This window comes from Fonsecaea multimorphosa, assembly GCF_000836435.1.
Source record: "Fonsecaea multimorphosa CBS 102226 unplaced genomic scaffold supercont1.5, whole genome shotgun sequence".
Classification (NCBI taxonomy): Eukaryota; Fungi; Ascomycota; class Eurotiomycetes; order Chaetothyriales; family Herpotrichiellaceae; genus Fonsecaea; species Fonsecaea multimorphosa.
Window position 1 is genome coordinate 1,150,911 of NW_015971639.1, and position 13,539 is coordinate 1,164,449.

General features: G+C 52.0%; 4 protein-coding genes across 4 annotated transcripts; 3 read left to right on the forward strand and 1 right to left on the reverse strand.

Moving 5' to 3' along the window:
- Positions 1–1,089: 1,089 nt before the first annotated feature.
- Z520_03631 (uncharacterized protein) lies at positions 1,090–1,834 on the reverse strand (the record flags this gene model as incomplete). Its single annotated transcript, XM_016774141.1, has 3 exons — positions 1,090–1,345; positions 1,404–1,560; positions 1,792–1,834. The coding sequence occupies 3 exons, from the start codon at positions 1,832–1,834 to the stop codon at positions 1,090–1,092; spliced, it is 456 nt and encodes a 151-aa protein (XP_016635087.1).
- Positions 1,835–3,166: 1,332 nt separating this feature from the next.
- Positions 3,167–4,269, forward strand: Z520_03632 (uncharacterized protein; the record flags this gene model as incomplete). Its single annotated transcript, XM_016774142.1, has 3 exons — positions 3,167–3,854; positions 3,906–4,115; positions 4,175–4,269. 3 exons carry the CDS (start codon positions 3,167–3,169, stop codon positions 4,267–4,269), a joined length of 993 nt encoding a protein of 330 aa, XP_016635088.1.
- A 531-nt stretch (positions 4,270–4,800) lies between these two features.
- Positions 4,801–6,017, forward strand: Z520_03633 (uncharacterized protein; the record flags this gene model as incomplete). Its single annotated transcript, XM_016774143.1, has 2 exons — positions 4,801–5,052; positions 5,109–6,017. The coding sequence occupies 2 exons, from the start codon at positions 4,801–4,803 to the stop codon at positions 6,015–6,017; spliced, it is 1,161 nt and encodes a 386-aa protein (XP_016635089.1).
- Positions 6,018–11,428: 5,411 nt separating this feature from the next.
- Positions 11,429–13,361, forward strand: Z520_03634 (uncharacterized protein; the record flags this gene model as incomplete). The annotated part of the gene is made up of 4 exons (XM_016774144.1): positions 11,429–11,580; positions 11,638–11,682; positions 11,732–13,235; positions 13,290–13,361. The coding sequence occupies 4 exons, from the start codon at positions 11,429–11,431 to the stop codon at positions 13,359–13,361; spliced, it is 1,773 nt and encodes a 590-aa protein (XP_016635090.1).
- Between the last annotated feature and the right edge of the window lie 178 nt (positions 13,362–13,539).

Sequence of the window (13,539 nt, forward strand, 5' to 3'; positions counted from 1 at the left end):
AACTGCATTCCACATTTTGCCTGTTCAGAAACGGAGAGAGTACTTTGCACAGCTTCTTTCCACCATGTCTCCATGCTACATTTGAGACAACACACGCGTATTCCGACGAACAGGCAGTGCACCAGGCAAGTGCATCGAGAAGCTAAATAGGTATGCGGAGCTTGGGGATGTCCGTGTTATGGCGCACTCTGTGTTAGACTGTGCCATTTATTTCTGAAGTGGGCTTGTCGGGTTGCTAGAGGCTCGGTGCCCGAGATGGTTATACCGAGCAATCATGAGAGAATGCATGAGGTCTTGTGGCACCTACTTCATTTACCAGGTGCTTCAACAAGGCCCAGTCGTCCCAAAATCCTTCAAGGCACCCCTTCAGTCATGCTGGACATTTCTAAGTCAGGGTACTGAGAGACTCTCCTCACAAGTACCAATTCCCTACCAATCGGTGGCACCGGGATCGATCTCTTCACAATGTATGATGACTGACTGGTGTACCAGGAAGAGAAGAGCAGAAAACCTCAAGATCTGATTGGGCGGAGATGTGAACAGTCCTGGGTCTCCGGAAGCCGGCACCTGGTTCAACTCGCTGCACTACCAACTACAGGGCGTGAGAGGCCACCTGTGGTTGCCTGAGTGTCAACTGTATATCCGTGGCCGCTTGAGAGACCTCCAGATATTCTCGATTTAAGAAACATGTCCTGTGAGCCTCGTCGTCATCACTGTTGCCCATTACAGGCCAAGCGACCGAGGAGCGATGCATTTTTACAAGAGTGCTGAAAGCGACAACGACGTGAGTTGTACTGCGCGGAATGCTAGAAGAAGCTTTTAAACAAGCAGTCAGGAGAGTCTGTTGTCACAATTCCCAGCGATGGATTTGGATTGTGGCTAAGCTAATACAAGTTTGCTTGAATCGTGTCACTCCATCCCCGGTCCCAGGCCATTCATTCATTCACTTCAATTGGCTCGCTCGCAGAAGCAAGAGCCTGTTGCATGGTGTCACAGTATACATTCAGTCAAAGCACCTTCCGTGAGCGCCATATATCGAGGATGACAGTTGAATCATCATCATCTCGAAAAGGTATCTTTTTTGTAGTATTACAATTTCTTGTCTTCATCATCGAGGCTCCCTCCCAGAGTGCTAGAGTCGGTGCTCTCTTCCTTGGACAGAGTGGAGGCCTTTTCGATGTCTTCGTCGGTAGGTCCGTGCAACCCCTCCTCGAAGACGGGCTCGGTATCAAGGGTTTCGAACTTGGTCTTGAAATCACCTAGGACTTGAGTGCTGGAGTTGGATCGGCGACGAGCGTTGGTGAATTTGTAGTCGTAGTCGTGGACTTCATCGCCCTCACGGCCCCTATCAACAGGTCAGTGCGTCGGAGTGCAGTGAAGGTTCGTGCGAGGGGGGTTCGTACCAGTTGCCCTTACCACCACCTTGCTTCTTCACACCTTTGGGATCGGCGTCAACATGGCCATGTTTGGCGAAGTAGCGAGGGAGACGATCTTCAGGGAGGGCAGAACCATCGGCGATGGCACTGTGGTTGCGGTCATTTCCTTTGTTGGTTCGAGTCACTTCAATCAAAGGTTAGCGAGATTGACTGCAGCACGGAAGACTTGGGATCACCTACTAATGGAGTGGAGGACGAGGACGGGTGAGATAGAGACAGTTGAGCAGGTCGAAGTGATAGAAGGATGGCTGTGGTGATGGATTGGTGCAGCTGATTGTGAGAATGAAGGTTAGTTATATGAAGTTGGAGAAGAGGTTTGGGCAATTGGGCAACAAGGACAAGAAAGACACGCGACCCCTGCAGGTGAGGTCAAAGAGAGAGAAGCTCGGACCACCCATTGCGCGTTGATCACTGATGGATTGGGCAAGAGTGGACATAAAACTCACCACACAGGTCACTTCGCTTACGGTTGGCAGCAGATGGCGATACGAGTGCAGGATAGGGTGAAGCTGGGAGGAAGAGAAAGAAGGTGAAAGAGGTCACGATTGACTTCTCAGCAAAAAGGGTTGTCTTTTCGGTTCGGGGAGCAGTGATTAAGTCAGGGTAAGTCAGGGCAAGTGAGGAAAGATGGAAGCCGGAGCAGGGTGGAACCTTAGAAAGCTCTAGATGGTGACTTTGCTGTGATTGGGGAGTATTGGGGAGCATTGGGGAGCAGCTGGCGAAGACAGACTGCAGACAGGCCCGTTGCTCGCATGACCTCCCTGCTCTTTCTGGCGCCTTCTTTCCCCTCGCTCCAATCGTCAGGGCGCCTTCCCCGGATTCCTCAGCCTTCGCCTTTCCCAATGGGCTCTTTTAGCGCGGGGTTTGGGCCTTTGCCGCCTCCACTTGGTGGTGCCTTAGTGTGTCGCCCTCTGGAAGAAATTCCCCCCCAGCCATGGCCTTTCATTTCAGATGTCCGTTGTTCAGGAGAACACACAAGGCTGGGTAGATGCTCCCGCGGTAATTTCCTCAGGAATTTCTAGCAACGTGCAAAGAACCCAGGAATTTGCTCACGTGCCGCTGTGATGAGGGGCGCCACCCAGCCTTCAGTCAGTTCGAAGTGGATACAGGTGTGACGAGGTACAAGAGAATACTGGAGCCTTCAGGTCAACTGATAGAAACCACAAAATGTCGCAAAATCGGCCCCGATAGCGGCCACCGTTTCCACATGGTGTTTCAGTCAGACGTCAAGGCACTGGGGAGGTGGCTCGGTGGGCTCGATGGACTGCCCCTGACAACATCCACGGCTAGGTACGTACCTCTCTCCCGTTGGAGTGGTGTGAGGGCGGAGTTTTCCGGGACAACTCGATCACGTGAGACGGTGGCGGAAGGCTGCTTCATGCAGAACCAGATCTTGCAGCAGTTGGTCTTCTCGCAGATGTCAAGGGAGTTTTGCAGCTCAACTTGCCTCAGGCATTCAGGTACCGAGCTTCACAGAACCTCCCACGTGGGTAGCGATAGACTTGGAGGAAATGACACCCGAGAAACCATACTAGTGACCAGCTGCTTGTATCGGGATGCTGCAGGCCCTGAGGGGCCCTGGGGCTTAGCGTCACAACTGCCCCTCTAGCGCAAGGTCAAGGCTCGATTTCTAATCCTGGCCTTTACTCATTCTTTCTTTTTGCCCTCCTCCATTGCTACAGCCTTTCAACTACCTGTCTTCTGCCACTGTCGTCCCTCTTGCTGTCGAAATGTCGCCCTCCGTTCTCATGGACACCTCCGACGATTTCGTCATGCCCTCCGCCAAAGCCCCGCAGTCGTCGCACCGCACCCTCCTCCTTTCGCCTCCGTCGCTCTCGTCGCATCAAGAAATCCTGACCCGCCTGTTAGAAATGCACGACCGCGCCCACACTGACCTGCAGATGTTGGACAGGCTGTCTCTCGGGCTCGTGTCGCTCCCTCAGTCCACTTATGATGTTATCACCATCCTCTCTGATGCAGATGGATCACGTCACGAAAGTCAAAATCTTATCAGTCGGGATATGCTGGCTTTGCTGGTCAAAGCATTGAAGAGTGGCGGACGTTTGCGCAGCCAGGACGGGACTTTTGGGACTGCGGATGGTCCAGAGAAGAACGAGACCATCCTCGCTGGTCTTTCTTTCCAGCCAGGAGTGGGGTTCGTGAAGCCAGACTACAGCGCACAGGATTCGGTTCCTTTGAAGTTCGGGAGAAAGAAGACATCGCAGGCCGCTGGCGGTCTTAGCAGCACGACGAATGGCGATTCCGTGTCACTGCCAGTCAACGGCAAGCGAAAGAGCACGGATGACGCTCTGCCTGCGGGTGTGGGGTTTGATGACGGATTGGATGGGTCAGACGATGAACTGATTGACGAAGATACGTTGCTGGATGACGAGGATTTGAAGAGGCCTATTAAAATTCGTGAGTTGATTGTTACCTCCAGTGGTGATCAACCAAGTTAACTAGTCTCAGCCACTGAATGCCAGCCCAAGGCGAAGCGACGTCGAGCATGCAAAGACTGTACTTGCGGGCTCGCACAGAAATTGGAAGCCGAAGATCGAGCCAAACGGGAGAATGCGGACAAGGCATTGAACACGATGAAGTTGCAAGCAGACGATTTGGCCGAGGTTGATTTTACTGTACAGGGCAAAGTTGGAAGTTGTGGAAACTGCAGTCTTGGAGGTGAGTACCCCTTCGTTGTCCTCGATCTGGTTCTCTTCTAATACGCTGATTCCCGTCAGATGCATTCCGATGCGATGGCTGCCCGTACATTGGGCTTCCTGCCTTTAAACCTGGCGAAGAGGTTCGACTGTTGAACGATGACATTCAACTATAGAAGTAAATACAACGGGTTTCGGAGCATGGCGACGGCGTTCCGGTCAGCAGCATCTTTAGACTACTATGTACCACAGATGTAAAGCCATTCATATAGGTGTGAGGGCCAAGGGGACTATGTCTCTTCATCAGACTCGCATACGATGCCCACTTCGAAAATGAATATATATCTAAAGTACCCCATACGAGGTAGAATCGTATCATTTGCTGCGGGCCACATTCCGAGGCTCGTCGAGGGGCTGGACGAATGATGTTCGTGGCGATTTCCCAATTGTCAGCCCTTCTCCACAAAGTTTGCCGGCAGCTAGAAGGCGAGCGGCAAGCATCCATTTTTATTTTATTCGGGCTGACCGACTTGTCCACCTCTTGCGACGCAGGTTACGCCTCATCTCTGCAACTACAACGCGGTCGGCTTCGATTTGAGGAATTTGCTTTGAGAGCTTGTGTCTTTGTATCATTCTCGCCTCTCTGTACTGCTAGAACTAGCCAGTCGCATCGTCGTCGACCACCCCATTGACGCCCACACATCGCCATGTCCTTCTCCTCCCTCGTTCAGGACATCGCCTTCCGCGACTCCCCGTCGCAAACCAACGCACGGACAGGTGCCAGCAACATCAGTAACAATGACACGCAGTCTACCATCTCCCGGCCATCCCAAGCTCGCTCATACACTTCCACCGCCGCCACCAGCGTGAGCATTGCGGGCGACATCTCAAGTCAACTTCATGCCGGCTACAGCCATCCACTTTCAAGAGCGTGGCAAGCAGAGAGACAGTTGACCAAGGTTCGTGCTCATTATCTTGCTCAGCAGGATAAGTCTTTACTCTAACACAACTCTAGTCAATGCTCATCTACCCTCTCTTCATAACCGACAACCCCGACGAAGTGACTCCAATTCCTTCGCTCCCCAACCAAAATCGCCTTGGTCTTAATAAACTGGTCCCTTTCCTTGCACCCCTTGTGCAAAAGGGCTTACGCTCTGTCATTCTCTTCGGCGTGCCTCTCGCTCCCGATGCAAAAGATGCTCTAGGCACAGCTGCCGATGACCCGGAAGGACCTGTCATCAAAGGCATTCAACTCATTCGCCGACACTTTCCTCAATTGTTTGTGGTTGCAGACGTTTGTCTCTGTGAGTACACCTCTCACGGTCACTGCGGGATTCTTCGGGATGATGGCTCCTTGAACAACGCCATGAGCGTCGAACGTATTTCCGATGTCGCAATGGCGTACGCTCACGCCGGCGCACATTGCGTCGCTCCCTCGGATATGAACGACGGACGCATTCGTGCCATCAAGCTTAAGCTTATCGAGTCCGGACTGTCGCATCAAGTCAACCTGATGAGTTACGCGGCCAAGTTCTCGGGTTGCTTGTACGGGCCATTCAGAGATGCAGCGGGATCGTGTCCGAGCTTTGGCGATCGCAAATGCTACCAGCTGCCTCCCGGTGGTCGGGGACTTGCTCGTCGCGCCATCGCACGAGACATTCAAGAAGGTGCCGATATCATTATGGTGAAGCCCGCCTCGTCCTACCTCGATATCATCTCAGACGCCAAGGAAATCGCAAAGGATATGCCCATCGCGGCGTACCAGGTGAGTGGAGAGTACGCCATGATTCACGCGGGCGCCAAGGCCGGCGTGTTTGATCTCAAGACCATGGCCTTTGAGAGTACCGAAGGTATTTTGAGAGCCGGGGCGGGGATCGTGGTGAGCTATTTCACACCAGAGTTTCTGGACTGGTTGAGCGCTTAAATATGTACGAGGATACGAAAAGAAATGCGTGGAGCAGGAAGATGGGATACGCCGCATAGGAGTTTGAGTTTCCAGATGGTCTCGTGATGTGATCAAGAAAAGACCGACAGGGAAACCAGCCCCGTGAACGGGAATGATTTGAAGAGACGAGGCGCGCGTATGCTTTATGAGATTGTGCCTTCCCAACAGCCTGTCTAGCGAGGAGTATCTGACGTTGGGTCTGAACTCAATTGCACATTACGCCTTGGTAGAGGAGATGCGGAGGAGAGCAGCAGGAGGTAGCAATGAGGCTGAAAAAGCAAAACAGACAAAGAAGAAGAAGTCAGATCAATGAATCCCAAAAGAAGTGTTTCAAGCGTACCGAGTAAACATCATTGCATCCCTCTTCCACATACTCGTATTTACTTCATTGAAGTGTGGTTACAGAGACCGCCGTCGTACAAAAGGGTACACACTTCTACATTAGTATGTACCTAGGTAGGTAGTTTGACGGGCTCTGCTGGTGTTGTGCTTGTTTGTTTGTTTGCTTGCTTGCTTTCTCGGTAACCCTCCTTGTCAATTTGTATTTGGTTGTTCTACAACACAGCATGAGCTCCAGTACGGTCATTTTCATCCACGGGCAAGAATTAAAATGTGGCACGAAGTCGGAGAGGAGGGTCAGGCACAGGCCCAGGATACGAAAGGATAGAATAGAGTAGGCAGGAGTAAAGGGTTTGAAAGGGGGGACAAGCAGTCGCATGCCGATTCAGACGTACGGTATAAAAAGGAATCAACTACTTCTCCTTCTCCTTGTCAATTCATTATTGTCCCTCGTTCTCGTTCTTTTCCTTTTGCATATTTCCCACCTCTGTCTGGGTGATCCTGCTCCTCCTGCTCCAATCCCTTACACGGAATCATCCAAGTTTAACATTGATTTCTTCCACCTTCGAGTTCTGTGGGGTCATAGCATCTGAATCAGAACGAGACAAGTGTAACAATGAAGTTCTCTTCCAACCTCTACGCCAGTCTCGCTCTAGCGGCCACGGCCTCCGCGTACAGCATCGACCTCTGGAGCAAGTACGATTACCAGGGAGATCAGGCGAAATTTGTAAAGTATCCTCAGCCCCCTCGCTAAGACACGTACTGACAGTAAAGCACAGACAACCGAGTAAATCATACCTGTCTCATTTTGATGCCCTCCTCTAAGCGTAGAGGAAGACGAGAAGCTAACCGACTACGTGTGTAACCACACAGCGGCATACACAAGGTCTCCTGGTCCGGAGGTGCAGGCTCATGGATCTGGCAATCTGGCTTCGATGACGGGTGCTGTGTGGTGTTCTGTAGGGGAAGCACAGTAGGAACTCCTCCATCCCCCAATTCCTTGAGTATCTCACCTCCGGCTTTTCCTTTTATCATAGCTGACTTGTCTCTCTTTGGAGTAGAACGTTGGGAAGTATTGCCAGTCTGCCGCGAAATCGGAGTCGTCCGCAGGAGTGAACAAAGCAGTCACAGGATGTGGAAGCCCGACCTTGAATTGCTAGAAGGATCTCTTCGCTCAGAAGATACTTCATAGCCAGGAGCTGAGACGATATTCTCTCGTTGACCACCGGTCGCCCTAAGCCTCTCAAGCCCTCGATCAAAATGTTTGTGCCTCAAATTCAACAGGAACCCATCCGGGTCGATCACATCAGCTCAGTAGAGCAGAGATAGAAGAATTTGAGCGCTTTACCGCACGAGACACTTCTATTTGGTCGTGTTGTGGTGCCCATCTCTTACGGCCAGACCCCCTACTTTCATGAGGTTCTCCTTCTTTGGGTTGCATCAGTCTCAAAGCTTACAAATGTGAGATCTCGATCTGCCTTCTGGGTATGTGGAAACTCATCGGTGACGGAATTTTGCCGTTGGAGATGGAATTCGAGAAACATGAGCAGGCCATGTCGTTCTGGCTCGGCTTCACCGGTTTTCAAGTCAATCATGCTGAGTAAAGGAATGATCGTGTATATTTCAAAGCCAAATAGACCGGGCTTTTCCCATCGTGTGACCCTGCAGATCCATGACAAATCAGGAAAAGGAATCTATCGATCACAAGAGAAGATGAAGAGGGATGAAGCAAGTCATGGCTGATACTTGCGGCTAAGAGCCATAGAGGACAGAGGGATAGCTGGCAAACAGAAGATGGAACGAGCGACCGGAGACAGGGACATGGCTGACAACGGCTGTTAAAGGTCCAGGCAGAAGGATCATTACACGGCAGCGGACTGGCTGTTTCAAACCTGTAACCGGTTTGAGTGTTCTAGAATAGGGATTCGTTGCAGCAGGTGCCTAGAGTCACACTGTCAACGTCCGGCTTCGATGATCATGGAGAGGTTGTACTGGAGTCGGTCAGCGACTGAACTGATGTTCATACAAGAGGCGCCAAGTTCCGAGGCGGCCAATGCCATTTGGGCTCAGTGGAGGAGGAGGTTCGAAAGGGGGAACAAGAGGCGAAAAAGTGGGAGACGCGGGTGAAGCGAGGAGGACTTGACGCAGGGCAACAGCAGAAGGACGGATTTGATCGGATTGACATGGATCGCTCGATGGCATGACGATGGCTAGACGATGGCTTGACCGCAAGAGTTTAGGTTACGATGGTGAAGGGATGGCAGTGAAGGTATTCAAAAGGACGGTCAGTCGCGGTCGGTACTGCATTGGGTTGCGTGGGTGCGTGGTGGGTGCTTGGTGGGTGCGTGGGTGTGTGGGTTTATGGGTGGGCAGTGGGCAGTGGGCAGTGGGCAGTGGGCATTGGCGTCACCTGCGCGTCAGACGTTTGGGTGTCAAATGCACAAATCAGCCTCAGGCCTTCCACAGTCACGATAGTCTCTCGTCCGCAGTCTACCTAGGTAATTCTTTCCTCCGTTCTCTCCGCTCACTGGCACCTCGCACCCTCACCTTCACCCTCACCTCGCACACCTCTCCCTCTTGGTCTCATGCTCTCTGCTCGGTACGGTCTTGTCAGAGTTCTAGAACCTCTCGTTTGATTAGGCTTTCACTTCTTTCGCACTTGCTACTACGACACGCACAAGTCTGCCCGACAGCCGCCCCTTTCCCACGTCCCCTGGCCCCTTCGACAATCCACCTATCAGCCATTGCATTCCCCCCTACGACCACGGTATACTTCGCCACCTAAAGTAGTTCCGGACCGGTGGAATTGCGTACAGAGCTCCTGCAGCTTCCTCAACTGCCATTTGATGCAACTGTTTCCCTTTTAGCACTGCTTGCATTTGATGCATGGTTGCCTGTTTCTGGAGGAAGACATTTTCGCGAGCCTGAGGCCCAAGGGATCCATTGGGACGTACTAGGTACCTCCTGCATAGGGCTGAATATCCTGCAGCGAGTCCGACTCCGACTTCCACCAGTCGTCGATGCCTCAGATGCAAATGTATCCATGAGTTTTCTGGCACATAATTGATCTCGGCTCGCTTTCAACCACAATTGGATACTCGAGTCGCGGCAGTGTTCGATTGGCTTTGGTCGAATTGCAAACGATCAACATCGGACGGGATGGCGATGCCGACTCGCGCCCTGCACATCACCATGATTGTATTTTTGCGTCGGCGCTCGACGATCCCCTCGTATCCTTTTAATCCATGTTCTAAATTCACGCATACCGCTCTTTGGCAGATCTGTCAAGCCAAGAAGCCTCACATACCCGCCACTGAACGCGTACCCTGGCGCCCAAAGACGGCACTGTTTGCGATGAACCACAGCCTTATGCTCAGGCACACGCATTCGCTGTGTCTCCTGCCGGAGTTGCTCCTTGGCTCACGGTTGGCATTGCGCATCCCGCATTGACATCAACAACGGTAAGCTCAGGCCTCAGATGGATTATTTCCAACCTCTAATACTCCCTGATAACACCCTCTTTCTTTCGCTTACGTCCGCCTGGACCGAGAGCATCTTCGAGAACCTCGCCCAGGCAACAGGCAACAGATGCGGTGGCAGATTATGTAGGCAATGCAGATCGCTCCTGGATTTGTCTTGCCTTAGGCCGAGCAGCTGAAAAGAAGGTTCCGCTTCTTATCCCCGGCGCGGTGATATTGTAGAGTCATATTGTCATTGTCACAATGATCGGCTTCCAGAACGTCCTCGCCGTGCTGCGTGAGAAAGGAATACTACCTTTGGCAACGATCACGATTGGCTGAGGGAATATCATATTTCTTAGTCCTACATCAGAGTCCGGAATCATCGGTTCCTTTTCACTTTATTCACTCATCGTGGTATCATTCGCGAGACCGCGCCTCATCAGGGATCTCGAACTCGACCAGAAGACTCATAAAGCAGCGGTGGGTGGATAGCATGGCGTGCATGGGTCCATCCCCTGAGTTTGGACGGCCGCGTTAAGCCCTATGGCCCTAACCAAAGTGGACTTACACATTCTTCTCCACCCGATGGCCTGCGTCTCCTACTGGAACGTCCTCCTGGTTATGAGCCGACCACACCCTATCAGACCGGGAAGGTGAGGGTTGAAGTATACATGGGAGAATACCCGGCTGTGTCAGCAGCTGCCCACGAGGAGCGCTACCTTACGACGAAGTCCCAATCATGTTCAGCACCGGTCGTGGCACTCTTCCACGTTCTGATCTTGACCCCGGAGTCGGATTCCCTTACGGCCCTCTGTACAGTACGCCCCAATGGTTCCCGTCGGTTCTCGCCCCGTTGAGGTAGAAAGGCACAGCCCGGACGTGGACAAAACTACAAGATGTCTGCTCTGCTGAGCCACGACCGTGACTTTCTCCCATGAAAGAAATGGATCGTTCCAGTTCCCTCACTTGTACTTTACAAACTGCGACAAACGAGAGACGATCAATGACAGGACCTCGCCGACCTTCGCTGGTATTAGGTCCCACTCAATTGCATTCAGCTCCAGCACCACTGTCTCCACATGGTACTGTGGTGGTACCATATCAACAAACGATCTGCTCAAGACAATCTGTTAGGAATACAAGGCCCCAGCATAGCCGCGCACTGGTAAGTCCATTCAAGCACGATACCTCGGAAGAGAAATAGAAACAAATCAAAGGAGAAAAGCATCAGGCTGCAGGTTGTTCTTGGCCTTTAAACTTGCAGAAGCCGCTGCTGTCTCCTGTTCCCCTGATTTTCCCGCCCTGCGCCTTACCTTTATAATACCGAGCACATGGGTGGAAGGGTAATTTGTCCCTTGCCGACCCCAATGTCCGGGAGACTATCTTATTTCCTGTCCAGCCAACTACGACTGGGGCACGGCACTTATATTGTTGAGCACCGGATCTTTCCTATCGGTTCCAACTTGCTTTCTGGAAAGAATTGCATACTCACTATCACAGTTCTATGGGCTAGCCACTGCTTTGCCCACGCCCGCCTCAACCGATTCGAAGGCAGCATTGACTCTGTTTGGAGATCAACTCAATCATCAAATGCTCGAAGACATATCCGCAACTGTTATGAGCAATACCTCGAATGTGGCCAGCCCCAATGAACCTCCGCCTCCTTCTCGTGCGATCCCGGGCGATAAAACACGAATAAAGAAATGGGCTCCAAAGACGTTTAATGGATGTCTGACCTGCAAGTATGTCTCCAGATATCACTCTCGATTGTAATCCTCGTCACTGATAAATAGTCAAAGGCGAAGAAGAATCAAGTGCGACGAGGGCAAGCCATCGTGCCAGAGGTTGGTGCTGGCCGACTGTACCGACTGTTCTATCACTGATATGAGCCAGATGTATCAAATCGAACCTCAAATGTAGTGGATACGCCGCACCCAAAATCAGGCTGTTTGATCCCGCAGCTTCATCGACGGCTTCAACCTCAACCGTGTCACCAGCGACAAGCCCAGGCCCTTCATCTGGACAGGAGCCAACAACCCTCGAGAACACTCAACCGCATTCCAACCCGCCCCCTCATCCTCATCCTCAAGGACACGCCCTTGTCCCCAGATTCGGCACGCAGGAAGAATCCCAATCCTTCCAATTCTTCCTCGAAAAGACCTCTGAGCTGATCTCAGTATACTCGCAGCCGTATCTATGGACGGTGCTCCTGCCTCAAGCCACATGGCATCAACCTTCTATCAAACACTCTCTCATTGCACTTGCCTCGCTACACCGATACCTCACCACAGTCGGCCCGGAATCACAACGAGCAAACCATAACTTTGTGTTGCACTACAATGGTGCCGTTAGCGCCCTGGTGGCGGACAAACCGTCCATTGATGTTGTGCTCGCAGCATGTATCGTTTTCTGGGCGCTCGAGAATTTCAATGGCGGTGGTCAAGTGGCCGTTGACCATATGCAAGCCGCGATCAAGATCTTAGGGGAGTGGAAAAGCAAACGTCGCGCAAACGACCCTGCCAAAGACTTCATAACCAAATACATTGAACCCACAATTCGGGACGGTGTGAAATTCGCCTCGAAATGTCGGGTCGAGGAACTGGCGAGTCAGATGAGTGCACTTTCCCTGACAACACGCGACGTGAGAATCATGAACATGGACTACCCGGCGTTCAACAGCTTGGAGGACGCAGGGGAGTATTTGGAAGACTGCATCAAGAAGATTCTCGCACTCAAAAATCAGGCACCGGCACTGCTCAGTCCAAGTCCCGACCTCATCGAACAGGTGGAAGCGCTCGACGCTCGCCTCTACAAATGGATGAACCTGTTCCAGAACCTCACGGCCACGGGACCCGTATACATCCGACGCATGCTCGTTGTGCACAACGTCGCGGCAAACATCCTGCTAGACCAACTCAAGGCACGAACTCAATACGACAAGACGAGCGGGGACGAGCAGCAGGAGGATCCGAGTCATTGTCGATTCCACTTTACAGTCATTGAAGTTGAGGATGTCCTCAAGTATGATCCCCTAGCTACGGTGGAATCACGCAGGAAGAAACCGCCGAACCTGGGATTCATACCGCCTGTGTTCTTGGCAGCAACGGCGGCGCCGAGAGTAGAGACCAGAACAAGGGCGATCAAATTGCTGAGGCTGTTGAATGTGACGGAGGGGCCGTGGAACACAGAGCATGCGGCGCAGGTTGCCGAAAAGATGCTAGAGATTGCACAGGAGTGTGGTGCTCCTTCTTCAACAGTTGAGTTGCGGCATATAGACCTCGAGTTTGACCAAGACCGCCGGGTGTTGAGCATGAGATGGGAACTGGAGGACCCGGCGACGCTGAACGTGAGCATGATCAAACAGATCGATGCTCGAAGCATGAACTGGGATGACTCGGTAAGTCGACAGATTCTTCCTTTACTGTGTTTTGGACTAATATTTTGATTGCAGCACGATGTACCCAATTTGATCAGGAGATTCGGCTACCAGCTCCCTCCCTCCTCAGTCACGACGCTGTCTTGATGACTCGGCACGGCATAGCAGACCTCTTTGCGGTATGCGTGCAACTTTACAGCGTTCCAAGGCATGTGTTGACAGAAAGATTTAAGATTGTCATTCGACCGAACGAAACGAAACAGATCACCAACGACAACGAGGACGGCATAGCATTTTCCTTTCCCCCAGGTGAGGGCCTTTTTTT